This window comes from Camelus dromedarius, chromosome 19, assembly GCF_036321535.1.
Source record: "Camelus dromedarius isolate mCamDro1 chromosome 19, mCamDro1.pat, whole genome shotgun sequence".
In the NCBI taxonomy this organism is placed as follows: domain Eukaryota; kingdom Metazoa; phylum Chordata; class Mammalia; order Artiodactyla; family Camelidae; genus Camelus; species Camelus dromedarius.
In genome coordinates, this window is record NC_087454.1 from 21,173,068 (window position 1) to 21,189,295 (window position 16,228).

Here is a 16,228-nt window from a genome sequence, read left to right on the forward strand (position 1 = left end):
GGTGGTTTCAGATGCCCCTGAAAGAAGCTGGGAGGAATAAAGTAAAGCCTGGCAGGGTGGGGCAGGGACATCAGCGGACTAGTGGATACAGTACAATATGACGTGCTATAAAGGAAGACACTGAGTCACTAAGGGCTTAACGACTTTACTATGGGGAAATCCTGCAAAACAGTAGGTCTACTGGAAGAGGAGTCTTGTCTGCTACTTAGAAAAGGAGAAGAGCCCTGGAGGTTTAGAAGTGGTGAGAATTCTGGGTGAAATAAAAGGGGGGTCAAGCTGGGTAAGCAGCAGCATGAAGACGATGTGAGGGCTCATTCCGAGGAAATCAGCCCCATGGTGAACAGCAACCATCCTTGTTCCCACGGCCCCATGCTATCGGCTAGAGAAGGACCCAGGGCAGAGCGAACGTTCCCTAGACTTACCTCCTGGCAGGACACAAAATGCAGCATCTGCACCCACATCACAGGCCCAGGATATGTGCTCCCAGGGACTTAAAAATATGGAGAGTGGGGAAAGGCTCTCGCGTTGCCAAGACAGCACCAGGGATGTCTAGCTCTGACACACAGGTATCTGTTGATCTCTGGGATTTCTCAGGAAGGATGCTGTTTAGGGAGAAGTCCCAGAGGAGACCGAGGCTTGTAGACCATTCAGTGTGGGGCCACCTTGTCACCATACTTCAAATTGGATATATATTAAGTGCTTTCTGTGCCAGGCCCTTTGCAAGGTGCTAAGTGCGACTAGACTCATAGACAGGCAGGAATTGGCGGGGGTGGGTCTCTGTGGACATTAATCACTGGTGCTGAGGAGCACAGAGATTCAAAGAGACTGGAGCTTTAAAGCAGATCTGACGCTGGGGACTCCCCTCTGTCCTCTTCCGTCGAGGAAAGATTGTCACCTGCAGTAGGACAGACATAGTGTGGTTAGGACTCTCAGTTTAGAATTGCATCCTTTCTCCCTCTACAACTGAGCCCTTCAGTTTCTTGCCTCACAAGCCCCTAAGAAGAAGGTGGTCTTTCCAGTAGATGTTGCCCCTGGATGAGAATCAGTGAGCCGTCAAGAGGTACCTAAGGAGATGTCATTTCACTCTCTCCAACATGCCACAGACTGCATGTTCTGAAACACCAGAGAGGCCCAACAAGGAGGCGATGGAAGTTGAAGGAAGTGGAAGTTGGGCACAGTGTATGAAGCTGCTCTTTAAACGGCCCCCAAAACCATTTAATACCAGGCCCGGGGGATACTTATCTTAGGTAACAGCCAATGAACCTCCATCACTATTAACTATTTCCTCCCTCCTGAAATTTCTGCTCCCTTGACTTATGTGATGAAATATTTTTCTAATTCTCCTGCCTCTCTGCTTCTTCAAAGTCTCTTTAAGCACCTCTCTTTTGTATAGTAAGAGTAAGAGAGGCAGTGCTGATGTAACGTATCCCCTGAGATCTAGTTTTTGCTCATGCTACACGCCCAGTGTGAGTCAGCGGGGTAGCCCCGCTGATCAGAGTTACTCAGGGAGCCAGACAGACCTTCATCTTGACATGTGCTCCCCTAATCTCCCAGCTGGGGGAAGGGAACCTGGTGAATGATACACTGACTCTTAATAAGCCCTCCTGGAAACTTAACATTTATTAAGCCATGAAGGAAGCCTTAATGTGTTCAAATTAATATCATCTAGGCTTTGTTCTTTGGCCATAATGCAATTGAATTCTAAATCAATTAAAAGGGATAAATAAATGAATTCCATATACCTTAAACATGCAATTAATAACCATGGGAATGAAAATATAAATGATGGAGGACTTAGTACTCCATGAAAACTTGTATATCAAAAGTAGTGCCTAAAAGGACACATCTAGGTTTAAAATAAATTTATTAGGAAAAGGAAGCCTGAAAGAAAATGAACTAATAATTTCCAGTAAGAGAATGGCGAATTAGAAAAACTGCAAAAGCAAAAAAAAGAGAGTATATAAATAATAAAGACAGGGGAAGAATTCAATGAAATAGAAAACAAAAAATAAGTAAGATAAACAAATCAAATTTTGATTTAATAAGAAGTTTAAAGAAGCTGATAGACCTCTGGCAAGACTTTTAAGGAAAATAGAGGAGATTCAGAATGAAAAGGGGGAAATAATTATATACGCAGATATTTTAAAATGAAAAAACATGTTATAATCAACTCTATGCCAATAAGTCTGAAATTTTAGAAAAGATGGATAAATTTCTAGAAAGATATGAAGGTCGAAACTACATGAAGAAAGGGAAAACTGAAGTAGAGAAACGAACATCAATATTGAATTCAGAACCAAAGAACAACTTTCCAAAGGCTGCTGTCTGATAACATTGTAGCTGGGTGATTCCAACCACATTTCAAAAACAAATTGTTCCTCTCTTATGTAGAGCATAGAAAGTAGAAAGGAGCAAAAGCTTTCCAAATCATTTTGTAAGGCTGGTGCATCTTTTTTCCAGAGACAACTAAGGACATGTCACCGAACCCAGAAGTGTGTTACAAATATAATACATTTTGATCAAATAAGATTTATCCTAGTAGAGTGTAAGTGCCTGACGATTAGCTTTCTGGATTGTGATGCAAGTGCCTGACGTTAAGCTTTTGATTGCTAAGACATTCACTTCAAAGCATCCATCTCAAAAACAATTGCTGTTTACACAACCACAGAAAGAGCCCGGCCTTCAGAAGGCCCTGGGGGACCTAAGTAACTGATCACTTGATTGACCTTGCTTTTCCCTTCTCATGCTTTAATTCCTGCTCTATTGTTTTAAATTCACCAATAAAGAATGAATCTGTGAAACCCTAGGCACCCCACCCACAGAACCCCAGGCTCCCCGCCTCTCCCTCTAGGACTTGTCAGTAATATATCTTGCTTTTTTTTTTTTTTTTTCAAAGTTCTCTGATGTTTGTTGCTGTGGTGCCTCTTGCAATCATAATAACCACCAGAAGGGCCATTCCAGCCAGAATATTAGCTCTGGTTGGAGAAATGTCTCTGGGGGGTCCCCACAACTCATGCCTAAGTGAGTGCTCGGGGCGGGGGGGGGGCATTCCTAGCCCACAGCATCACTGTCGATAGGCTGAGACCAACACAAAACACCTAGGAATGAAATTACTGTTCAATATCAGAAAATCCATAACATGACCCCCAAACCAATAAACCAAAAAATAAAATTTATATTAATTTCAGGTGAATTTAACTCAGAAATGCAAAAACTGAATTTGATCAATTTCACCACATGGTAAAGATTATAAGCCAAAAATCTATAGCAAATATATTAGATGTATTCCCTTTGGGATTATGCAAAATGTAGGATGTCCTTTATTATTTCAAATGTTTAACTAGTGTTGGAGACATCACTATGAGAAAAGAGGAAAAGCAAGGCTGTGAAGATGGTCCAGGAGAGACACAATGGCTGCACAGGCTATACCTGATGTACCGGATAAGACTGCAGCGTCTGGAGCCCCAGTGCCTGGGCTCAAATCCAGACTCTACACATTTTAAGCCGTGTGATCTTGGACAGATTCCTTCATCTCTCCTTGTGTCTGTTTCTCCCTAGGGGGAAATAATAGTACCAACCTCCAAACGTAAATAAGCGAATACATACAAAGCATGTAGACTAGTGCATGGTACATAGCGAGCAGCTCAGCTGATGTTACTGACCACTGTATTTGTTACTGTTTTCATCTAGTTCAGTGGCTCTAAAATATAAAGTGCTCAAAGAACCCCTGTGGAAGTGTTTCTCCTTCCCATCCACCACCCATAACATGCTACCCCCACTTCTCCACCATGTCCCTAATAGCCCCACCCCTGGGATGACTCACAGGGGCCCCTGCAACTGGGGACGCTCTCGGATAACCTGGTCTTCAGGACAATGGTGCCGGTGATGATGCCCACCAGGCCCACCGCCAAGCCCAGGGTGCAGACCGCGGTCTCCATTGTCTCAGGCACCTGGATCGGCTCCTGGGCCTCTGGGGAACAAAAGAAGATGGAATCAGGAAGCGCAGAGAATGTGGGGATGTGAAGGCTTAGAACCCACGAAGTGGTGAAGTTTGAATAAAGTGACGATAAAATATGGGATTAAGGAAGCAGGTGTTGAGGGATGGCTCCTGGAAATAAAGGTGGTGTCAGGACGGTGATGGCAAAGGTAGGGGTGGGAGGCATCCACATTAAAAAGAATAAAATTTTGCCATTTGTAGCAACATGGGTGGACTTGGAGGGCATTAGGCCAAGTGAAAAAAGTCAGACAGAGAAAGACAAATACTGTATGATATCACTTATATGTGGAATCTAAAAAATACAACAAACTAATGAATATAACAAAAAAGAAGCAGACCCACAGACACAGAGAACAAACTGGTGTTTACCAGTGGGAAGCAGGGAGGGGTCATATAGGGGTGGGGGAGTGGGAAGTACGAACTGCTGGGTGTACTGTACAACACGGGGAAGAGAGCCACTATTTCGTAATAACTGTAAGTGAAAAGTAACCTTTAAAAATTGTATAAAATAAAAAGAATTTTAACAGTGGGGGCGTCCATACCCCAGTGCTTGAGGAGCGGCTGGTCCAGCCCCCAGTGCTCCACCCTGCAGTCATTGACGTCCTCGGCGGTGGGAAGGAAGGTCAGATAGTGGAACTGGTGGAATCTGAATTCTGTGCTGGGCAGGAAGATGGTCTCAGCCACACCCTCAGTGACCGCCTGCCCATTGCGCAGCCACGTGACGTTGAGCACCGGCGGGAAGAACTTGTCCGCATGGCAGATGAGGGTGTTGGGCTGGCCCAGCTCCACAGGCTCCTTGGGAAACACGGTCACCTCAGGGGGCTCTGAGAGGGAATGCAACCTGGTGAGTCTACTGCCTTTGGCTGAATTGCAAAGGACCCTCCACCCCAGGCCTTATATTCTCCAGATTAGGGCCTTCCTCTCTCAGGCCCACCTTTCCCCTCAATTCCAACCAAGGGCTCCCAGTTCAGAGTAGCAGCTTCTCATGCCCCTGACCTGGCCTCCCTCAGCCCAATCTTTATCTTGAATAAGAAGAAAATGCCTCTTCTGATGACCTAAGTACCCAACTTGTGGATCAAATACTACTTAGTTATGGGGAGGGCATAACTCATGAGTGCGTATTGGGGTCCCCCATTCTCTGTGTGTAGAGGGGCTCTCCCGTCCCTGCAGTTGGACTGTAGAGGAGTGGACAAGAGTGAGCAGTACCGGATGTGGCCCTGGTGTGGTTGGAGCGTTGGATCATGGTGTTCAAGTTCTTCCTTGCCATGACGATGTCAGCAATGCCCCTCTGAGCATCATAGTCAAAGGCATGAATAAACTCTGGCAGGTGCCAGACAGTTTCCTTCTTATCCAGGTCCACGTAGAACTGCTCATCTTCATCAAATTCAAACATGTACTCCCCAGAAGGTTTGTGTGTCTGGACAAACTCGGCGTACGTTGACACATGGTCCACTGCATGAAGAGAAAGAAAGGAGGCTGGAGAATGGGTGAACGTATAGGGCAGTGAACAGAATACAGGAAGCAGGTAGGTAAAGGGAAGGTTATTAGGATCACGAAGGAATAACACAGAAAATGAGAAATTCAAAATGAAAGTAAGGAGAAGAAAGAAATCGGAGGAAACAAGGAGAGAAATGACTTATTGGGAATTCATACCAAGGGAGGAAGGGGGTAGGAAGGGATAAATTGGGAATTCAAGATTTGCAGATACTACTGTATATAAAATAGATAAACAACAAGTTTATACTGCATAGTACAGGGAACCATATTCGATATCTTGCAGTAACCTACAATGAAACAGAGTATGAAAACGAATATATTTATGTAAATGTATGACTGAAATGTTATGCTGTACACCAGAAATTGACACAACATTGTAAACTGACTATACTCCAATGTGGAAAAAAAAAAAAAAGAATATGAAAAGGAAAAAAATTCAGGGGTTTCCCTTGTCCCTGAAGAGTTAAGCATCCATCACTCCAGTATGATGATAGTAATGTTGAGCACAATAATAAGAATATTTATTGAGGACTTGCTATGTGCATAATTTATTCATTGAATCTTCACACCCCCAGGGAAAGCTTTATTTTGCGTGTTCAGTAACTGACCACAGAGATGAGATAACTGTCCCAAGGTAACACAACTCCTTGTAGAAGCAATATTGACTTGTCCTCCCCCTCTCCAGTCCCACAGGATTTCAGAATCCTTACAGGACCAGACATCACATTAGTGATAAAGCTACAGAGCAGGGTGGGGAAGAGGAGAGAGTAAAGTAAAAATGTTTCAGAGTAGAAAATGTTTTAAATAGTGAAAGAAATAAAACATCTTTGTTCTTTTCATAGACTTCAAGTTACTTTCTTAGCTCCAGGATAAAAATGGTTGGCTATGTAATTTTGTCCACAGAACTTTCATCTTAGGCATAACAAATGTAAAAGTGTCATCGTCATTCATATGTTCACAAATTTTCTTGCTGAATTTATGTTTTAAAGTGTGGTTTCTGTTGGAAATCAAAGTTGCTGCATTTAAAACACCCATGGGATAGTATCTTAATTTTAACTGGTATGTAAGAAGCAGCAAAAGGTTGACAACAAAGAAAAGTCTATTGGCATTACAGGGAAACAATAGAAATGAGAGAGTTTGGGGTGGAGAAAGGCAGAGGTACTAAGGTGAAACGACACTGCAGGGTTCATTGGTCTAACTCTCTAATTAAAGATTTGCCCTGGAAGCTCCTGACACGTGGAGAATCAGTCCTCTCCTTCAATGCTTCTGGTGACAGAATCCATTGACACACATGAGTACTTGCAGATTTCCATTGATTTTAGTGGTCAGAGAATCACTCACCCACAAAAAGAAAAAAGAGAAAAAAGAAAGAACAAGCTGGGCTCCACAAATGTAGTTTGTTCACCTTGGGAGAATTCATTTTCATCATTTTCACAAATTCTTTTTTTTTCATTATACAACCATGCATATTTTATGGTTAACAAAATATGCAATATATGCCTATAAATATTCTTCTGGGGTTTTCCAAGCATCTTATTCATGATAGTTACCATTTGGGTGATTATGGTGCTGTCTAAAATTAAGCACAATAATCAAAATATCCCTTATGTAGTCACATAATGGTGTATAAGTTAATGGATTTTCCAACTTCTGCCTCCTTGATTCTGTACACTGGATTCTTCCTCTATATTCTTTTATCCAAATTCAAACCATCACCTAAAACACACTGCAAATGTTTCTTCCTTCAAGCTCAGGGCAATCCTACCTACATTGAATTCCTATGCTTAATCACTATTTATTTAATAAATGGATAAATTACCTCATATTCACAAATTCTTAAAGATAAAGATCTGGGCATTTTTAAGTAAATTACACTCTTACACATGTTACTTTTCATTCTGCCAAAAAAACACGTATTATAAACCTTTAATCTTCAAGCACTAAAGATATAACTCAGAAGATGAGGGTTTTGGTTTCAAGCTGCTTGGACTCCAAAGAATGAGAAAGACGAAGAAAAGATCACTGCTGAGTTATCACAAGGTATACACAAGATCCTAGAAGGGAGCCAAAGGGGATATTAAAATCAAAATGAGTGGGGAGGGTATAGCTCAGTGGTAGAGTATGTGCTTAGCAAGCACAAGGTCCTGGGCTCAATCCTCAGTAGCTCTATTTAAAAATAAATAAATGTTTAAAATAAATAAACCCAATTACCTACCCCCACAAAAAAGTTTTAAAAAATAAAATCAAAATGAGATTTAAGTAAGGTTTCCCAAAGATGAGATTTACCTGACGTTAGCAAAGCAGAGGAAGGGGGAAATGGCATTTTTAGCCAGAGAAGTAGGCTCAGGCAGAGAGAGACATGAAAATGCGTGGAGAACTGCATGTCCTTCGGTATGGCTGGAGCTAAGAGGGGAATGTGGAGGGGGCTGTATTGTGCTCTGCCTCGTGTGCTAATTGGAGGTATTTGAATGGTATCCCACAGCCCATGGGAATTCTTGGAAGAACTTGAGAGTAACATGATCATATCCGTACTGGAAGGTGGCAACAGCAGGGAAGAGGGATTGGAGGAGGCTGGTTTGAAAGCAAGACCAGGAGGCTCTTGGGCAATCAGGTGAGAAGGGATGAGGGTGCAGATGAGGCAGTAACGCGGAGGGCAAGGAGACAAGTGGGTGTGTTTGAATGGCAGTAAAGAGATGCGAGCACAGGTATCAGTGGGTAGAAGTAAGGACATGAAGGAATCCAGAACGAGCAGGCAATGTGGAGAACTGTGGCATCAGTGACAGGTAGAGAAGGATAGAGAAGGTAGAGAAGGATAAAGAAGTGATTGAGAGAAAATAAAATGTGCTGCTGTTAGAAACATGCTGGGGTTAAATTTCTGGGAGACAAAGTGTAGTTGATATGAGGGCGGTTGAAATAAGTAAATGGGTCTCAAGTTAGACGGTCCAGTAACATGGACCAGGAATCCTCGTGGCAAGTGAACTTAAAAGTTTGGATTAGATAACTCAAGAAAAGTGTATAAAGTCATAATAGCAGGGTCTGAATGTGTAGTCCTGCATCCTGGCAAACACGGACATTTAAGAAGAGGCTGAAAAGCAAGACATGGAAACAACCTAAATGTCCATCAATAGATGACTAGATAAAGAAGTTGTGGTGTATTTATACAATGGAATGTAAAAAAGAATTAAATAATGCCATCTGCAGCAACATGGATGGACCTGGAGATCATCATTCTAAATGAAGTAAGCCAGAAAGAGAAAGAAAAATACCATATTATATCACTTATATGTGGAATCTAAAAAAAAAAAAAAAAAGACAAAAATGAACTAATTTACAAAACAGAAACAGACTAACAGACATAGAAAACAAACTTATGGTTATCAGGGGAGAAAGGGGTTCAGAGGGGATAAATTCGGAGTTTGAGATTTGCAGATACTAATTACTACATATAAAATAGATAAACAAGTTTCTACTGTATAGCACAAGGAACCATATTAAATATCTTGTAGCAGCCTACAATGAGAAAGAATATGTATGTATATGTATGACTGAAACTTTATGCTGTACACCAGAAATTGACACAACATTGTCAACTGACTATACTTCAATAAAAAACTTAAAATTAAATAAAATAAAAAGAGACTGAAAAGGAGAAGACTAAAGAATAGGAAGAAAACAAGGAGGAAGTATGCTTCTAAGACAAGGAATAAGAAGGAAATTTCAGGAAGGAGGAAGCAGTCACATCACAAACATCACTAATAACACAAGTAAGACACACATGGAGAGGTGATGGTGGGTTTGGGTTGTCTGGAGACCATTAGCGGCCCCACTGAGAGCAGCATCAGAGATGGGGAAACAAAGGGGAGAATGCAGTTGGTTGAGGACTGAGTGAACCAGGAAAAAGTCAAAAACAAACATCGCAGACTCCCATTTCAAAAAGTCTACCTCTGAAATGTAAGAGAGACAGAGAATCTTGGGAAGAGGAGGTACCAGGGCTCTTCACTCATCAGTGATGTGACGGGGGATCATGAGACATTTATTAACCTCTTTGCATCTCAGTCTTTCCAGTTCTAAAACGGAAGCCTTCCTGAAAAGTCTGTTGTGAAAACGAAGAGGAGATTTGGCACTTGCAGGTGTTTATCAATAAACAGCAGCTACTATGTTGTGGAGTGAAAGGAAGAAGATGACCTCACAAAAGAGGGAAAAGAATAGAGAAGAGAAACGGGACAGAAAAGAGCACCTGTGGGTTGTAAAACGTGCTGCGGTCACCCCCCCACCCCCCGCCCCCTGAGCACTCACCCTGGAAGGCGCCAGCTCCGTGGGGACTGAGCAGGGCAGCCAGGGTGAGGGCTTGAAGGATCATGACTCTGGTCTGGCTCCCTGTGTCTTCAAGGTGCATCTGCAGTGACAGACAGTGCGGAGAAAATGAGGCAAGGCAAGGAGGAGCTCTGATTCCAGGACTTATTTCTCTACCCCTGTGGAGGGAGAAGTGGGTGGAGATGAAACAGCTTGATGGGGCTCAGCCAACCAGAAAACGTCAGAAGGGGCATCTCTGTGGCTGGAAAAGAAAACGCTAGAACAGTGTTAGGACCAACACAGCCCAGAAAGCCCCAGCCTACGCGGGACTGGGGACAGGAGGAGGAAACTAAAACGGAGATACCATAATCGCCTTCCTCTTAGTGGTGTTGTTTGGAAATAGGTAATTGAAGTTGATTCTTGAGTACTTTTTATTTGTAATAACTTATGTGAATGGACATTTTCAAAATTTCATGTTGATTCTTAGTTTCATATAGGAATTCGTTTGACTGTTATCAAATGATATTATATTTACCATTTTACACCTTTGATCATTTTAGAGGAATCCTTTGGTGTTTCCAGACATACACACAGAAGGCAAACAATATTTAATTGTTCACTTCTAATTATTACTCTTTTTATTTCTTCTTCATAGAAGAATGTGGTGATATAAGGCACTTTTATTTAAATCTTATTCTTAAGAACAATTTCTCTAGTCATTTCATATGAAATCTAGTGGTAGATTTTTTATATGTTCTGTTTTATTACAGAGGGGTTTGGAACCATAGTAAACAGGTGTGGGACTATAGTAAGTTTTTCTAGTATTTAATATTGCCATGATAGAATTTGTATTATTGTATTATTGAAATAGTGTGTTGTGTTGAGTAAAGAGTTTTTTGTGTTCTGAACTAATCTTTCATTAGAATAATTAACATTCTTTGATTCCTGACTGTGTGTAAGGCTCTGTTTGAAGAGATGCAGGTGCTAAGGATTATCGCAATTCGATTTCCAAATAAACGGCAGGGTCTCCATGATAGTCTCCATTTTACATGAAAGGAATTTGAGTCATAAGAGGTTTAAAAAAAAAAATCCAGGAAGTAGCAGAAAGGGGACTTCACAGCCAGGAAATTTCACTCTTGACCTGTGTCTGACCACTTTACTATAATGCATCCTGTCTCTAATAGAAAATCTAAGTTAAATAATAATGTACGATTTTATTCAATTCATCAATGATTTAAGTACTTCAAAAACTCTCTGATCTTTACATTTCTAAGGCATTTTATATGTACGTTCTCATTTCACCCCTCCCAGAGTTACTGAGAAGACAGGTGCTACCACCCCCATTTCCAAAGTAAAGAAACTGTGGCCCATAAAGGCAAGTAATTTGCCCAAAGTTGTGCACTTACTTCCATGCCTTATTTGGTATTAAAGCCCAGAGACCCTTGTTCCACATCCTTTATAACCGGACCTCTGTGAGGGGAAGGTGAACATCTGACCCCTTACGTGATGGCTGGTACAGCCTCCAGGACCAATTCAGAGTCCTGGGTGGACACTCTAATCCCCTGAGATCTTTAACATACTGCCTAGGACTTGCTCTTCCCCAGACCGCATCCCTGCAAGGGGGATTAGCACTCACCACTGAGCGGGAATGACATTCCTGCAATCTGCTCCAGGGCAAGGAGAACAGAAGGAAAAAAACAAAAACAAAACCAAAAAGACCCTCATGATTCATCCAGTTCCTCAGAGGCCCCTCCCTTTATTCTGCCTTCAATGAATCTTATACCTTGAAGTAGCATGTGCCTGACAGCAAGCTTCTGCCTGGAAAGTGACAATTCCTACTTATTGGTTCCTTTTTTGGAATCTGGCCACACCCAGGGGATGTAGGAGGGGTCCAGGCTCACCATCTCTCATGTTTTAAGAGTGAGGCCCATTGAGTGAGAGCTGCTCTGACTCTGATTCCTGTCCTTTCCCAGGCTGCGGGATGGCAGTCTTTTGGGTCACTGGGGCCCCTGGGATGGCAGCTCTGATGAAGTCCCTGGCGATGCTGAGCTTCCCTTTGGCTCAGGGCAGAGACACCCCAGGTAAGTGCAGAGCTGCTGCTCTTGGAGGGTCTGGCTCTGGGGAATGATCCTGGGGGCTTTCCCCATGTGGGCTCCCTCCGTGGGAAAGGCTTTGGGGCTCGGACATTCATCCAAGGGCCAGGATTCCCATTAGAGAGAGAAAGAGATCAGGGTTTGTGTCTGCTGGACACAGTGGTACCTGGTGGTCTGAAATGACTTTGGAGGGACAAGATTCTCACAGAGGGGTCCTCAAGATAACATTTCAGCATCAAAAGATAGGAAAGGGGAACTGTGTTTAGTTTGCATTGTCCAGGATCCCAGATACAGGACCAGTGCTCCAGGTGGGGGCCCCTTTCACAGAACCAAACGGGAACCCTGTCCCAGGAACAGCGATGGCCGGGGGGGGAGAGGAGGGTAATGAGGACCAGCTGTGGGGAAAGCCAGCAGGGTAACTATTGCAGCTGACTGTCCCCCACATCAGGAACCAGATCAGAGCACATCAGGGTAGGTTCTGAGAGGAAGTGAGAAACAGGAAATGGCCCCTCCTAGCTCCAGCTCCCCACCAAGACCATGTGTGCTGGAATGGTGAAGTCGTTTATGTTAAAATTCCCCAACCTTTCTCTCCCCATCCATAAAACCAGCCCTACTCCTTCCTGAGAATCAGTTTCTCTCAGGCTCCTTCCCCAATTTCTGGGGGTAACAGCAATGAAGACTCTTAAATTCATCTACTCAAACACCATCCCCTTGTCCTCATTTCTCAGACAGAAGGAAGGGGAAATTTTTCTGGCATTTATCCTCAGGTGAACACAGAACTGGACAAGGGCGGCTCAGCTGTGGAGCCCGTGTCCACAGATGAGAGAAGAAATGGAGATGCTTGGGTCTTGGAGGGCTGGAAGGGGCTGTGGGCTCAGGAAATAGCTGGTGAGATGAGATGATGTCCAACAGGAGGTGAGAGGGGAGTAGTGCAGGATGGGCACAGGAGAAGCTGTTCTGGGCAGCAGGCAGATGCTGATAGGAAGACACTGGAAATTGAAGCTTGGGGCTCCCTTGCAGTGAATAGTGAGCAGAGTGGTGGGTGGCAGTGGGAGGAGTAGAGTGAGGTGGAGAGATCATTGGATTCAGGTTAGTAAGAGGCCTGAGATGGAGTCCCCTCACCCTGTGAGAGAGACACCTGGGGGAAGGAGAGGGTGGGCCCAGAGCTCCCCGCACAGTTTCAAAGCCGAGGGACTCATTACTGAGTGAAATCTGACATCCAGGGAACTTGGATCTGATGGGTCGGGAAGATTCCTCCATTTCCTTTTTGCGCCTCCAACTCTTTCAGCAGAAATGGAAAGGGATGAAAGAGGAAAACCTGGCTTAACAGGCCCTGGGCGAAGCTGGAACTATCGAGAAGGCCTTCGTGACTACTGGGTCATAAAGAAAATTGTGTAGAAAGGGAACATCCAACTCATGGATGCAACAGATTTGTAGCTCTAGTGGCCTCTTTAAAACTCCATTGTTGGGGGAGGGTGTAGCTCAGGGGGAGGGTGTAGCTCAGTGGTAGAGCGCATGCTTAGCATGCAGGAGGTCCTGGGTTCAGTCCCTAGTACCTCCATTTAAAAATTATTTTTTAATTTTAAATCCATCGTTCATGACATTCACCATCCCAAAATTTATTTATTTATTTATTTTTAATTTTGCTTTTTATTGAAGTGTAGTTGACTTACAACATTAGTTTCAGGTGTACAGCAAAGCGATTCAGTTATTCTTATACATACATATCTATAGAAACCATACCGGCTTAAACCCTGGGACTCCACCCATCACATTACCTGGGTAGCGGCAGAAGCCTGGGGTTTAAACTTGTATTTACTCCATTTCTTCTGTCTCCCTTTCCCAAGAGAAAGAAAAGGTGGGAAGAAACAATCAGCATTATGTTAATAAAAGCTTCTTTTCAAGCATGTAAGGCCGTGCCCCAAGGGCAGTTCCTGTGAGCCATTCTGAACCAACCAGGGCTCTGTCCTTTGTGTTTCTTTCAGCTCAACATTAATCTAATCACCAGTCACTTTACTGAGGACCTTCCTAATGCACAGATCAGACGAAACCACTCGCTGGCTAATAAATCTGCTCCCTGTCAGGAAACTCCCCGAACTCCTCGGCCTGGCGCAGACAGCAGACGGCACTGCCGGCCTGTCCTGTCTCCCACCACCTCACTCACTTTCCCTTTCCCTGCTGCTCCCTCTGGTGAGATTCTGCTCCTCCTTATAACCCCAGATGAAACATCAGCTCCTCTGAACCCTCATCTCTCCCTCGGCCTCCAATTCTCAGCAAATTTAAGGTGCTCTTCACATGTCCCCACAATCCCGCTGCCACACCCCTGTGAACCCACCTGTCACTGCGCCCATACTGCGTCCACCTGCTTGTCTCCCACTTAGACCTTAAGGTTCCCTGAGGCCATGCTCTTCATGATTTATACTGGAAAGGACCTCAGAGATTATTTAGTTAAAGCCCCCGTTTACTGGATAAGAAAACTTCGGACCAGGGAGGTTCTATGATGTATCCAAGGTCACCAGGATACATTTACATCAACAGTAGTGACTAACACTGTATTGATTTGTTGACTCATTGAGAGAGAACTGCAGAGGCTGGAGGTGAGGCGAAGAGAGGGGAGAGAGAAGAGACTGAGAACGTGGTGAACACAGAGTTTTCATTTTGGCTGTGCTCTGGGTCAGCGCTCCCGGGACAGGCAGAGTGACCCCCCTGAGTTCTCTAACCGGACACTCTTCGAGAACAAGGATGGAGACTCGAGAGGAAAGAGGCAAAAGACAGGAAGTGCATGGCCTTGGATGCAGCCACTCAATGTCACAGGGAAAGTGGGCAGAGCGTCTCATGGGTGTTGGAGTCTCTCCCAGCCCTGCCGTGGACTCTCACTCTCCACAGAGCTGTACGTGTACCAGAGGAGGAGTGACTGCTATGAGTTCAACGGGACGCACCGCTACCTGGAGCGATACATTTACAACAGAGAGGTGTACGTCCAATTCGACAGTGCCGTGGGGGTGTTTGTGGCTGTGACGGAGCTGGGGCGCCAAACTGCCAAGAACTGGAACATCCAGAGGGACTTCCTGGAACTGAGACAGAGCGCGGTGGACACGGTGTGCAGACACAACTATGAGTTGGACAAGGGTTTCACCCTGAAGCGCACAGGTGAGAGGGCTGGTGGAGGAGAGAAGACCCTGGAGGGGGTGGGCTCAGGCCGCAGAGGAGGGGAGCCATCTCCATCTCATCTCAGGTCCCAGTTTGAAATCAAAAGTCTTCATGGTGAGCAGGGGACCAGAGTGGCATGGGAAAGAGCCAGACTCCCTGTTATTCAAACACGAAATTGCTAAGAACATTGAGTTTGCGGATCTTCCTCCAAAATTTATTTTATTTTTTGGTAGATGAGACCAAGAGATATATATATTAAATGAAGAATGAATCAAGCTACTTCATGTCTTCTCTCGTTTTTAAAATATCAGACTCATAGATCAAAAGAATGCTGTTGGCAGGGGAGAGTACAGCTCAGTGGTAGAGTGCGTGCATGGAATGCATGAGGTCTTGGGTTCAATCCCCAGGACTTCCATGAAAATAAATAAACAACAAACAAACAAACAAACCTAACTACCCACCTCCCCAAAAAAAGTTTTTAAAAAAAAGAACGGTATTGGCTGCATGAATTCTAATTCCAAGATCACAGCCGGCAGGGTTACACAGCCTTTTGAACCAAATGGGAAAATGTAACTTTAGTTGCTTTACAACAGGTTTAACATTTCTGTTCAAAGATATTAGTTACCAGCTTACACGTTTCTGGCCAAAGTGCTACAGCGTGTCAACTTTGACCCGCTCCTGTTCTTCTCTGCTCTTTTCCTCGTTGTGTCTGATAAGGTCTTTCTTGGAACGTTTGAACACTTTATTCTGTGTTTCCCTTTCTGTTCCCCAAATTCTGCCTCCAAGTAGCTTAAGGTGGATGAGATATTTATTTCTAACATCGAGAGGTCAGTTTGGCAAGACAATCGCTAACTGCTGCTTTAGCTGTCTCCGTTGTCACTACCAGATTCTTCTCTGCACTTCTAGTCCCACCTAAAGTGAACGTCTCCCCCTCCAAGAAGGAGGCCCTGCAGCCCCACAGCCTGCTTATCTGCCACGTGACAGATTTCTATCCAGGCCACATTCAAGTCCGCTGGTTCCTGAATGGACAGGAGGAAACAGCTGGGGTTGTGGCCACCAACCCGATCCATAATGGAGACTGGACCTTCCAGCTCCTCGTGATGCTGGAAATGAGCCCTCAGCAGGGAGACGTCTACACCTGCCACGTGGAGCACCCCAGCCTGGACAGACCTGTCACCGTGGAGTGGAGTTACTCTCT

The 16,228-nt window shown here is 44.1% G+C and overlaps 2 protein-coding genes across 2 annotated transcripts in view; one reads left to right on the forward strand and one right to left on the reverse strand.

The window, feature by feature from the left end:
• LOC105101434 (HLA class II histocompatibility antigen, DP alpha 1 chain) lies at positions 1 to 9,952 on the reverse strand. Its single transcript, XM_010994620.3, has 5 exons — positions 9,791 to 9,952; positions 5,204 to 5,449; positions 4,540 to 4,821; positions 3,824 to 3,970; positions 1 to 895 (listed from the first exon to the last, which is right to left on the reverse strand). The coding sequence occupies exons 1-5, from the start codon at positions 9,888 to 9,890 to the stop codon at positions 834 to 836; spliced, it is 837 nt and encodes a 278-aa protein (XP_010992922.3). The 5' UTR covers positions 9,891 to 9,952; the 3' UTR covers positions 1 to 833.
• LOC105101433 (HLA class II histocompatibility antigen, DP beta 1 chain) overlaps positions 9,935 to 16,228 on the forward strand; it is an 18,618-nt gene continuing 12,324 nt past the window's right edge. Inside the window, exons 1-4 of the mRNA XM_064476628.1 lie at positions 9,935 to 10,190; positions 11,761 to 11,868; positions 14,767 to 15,030; positions 15,937 to 16,218. Coding sequence (XP_064332698.1) covers positions 11,769 to 11,868; positions 14,767 to 15,030; positions 15,937 to 16,218 — 646 coding nt within the window. The 5' untranslated portion in view covers positions 9,935 to 10,190; positions 11,761 to 11,768. The remainder of the gene's footprint in view (positions 10,191 to 11,760; positions 11,869 to 14,766; positions 15,031 to 15,936; positions 16,219 to 16,228) is intronic.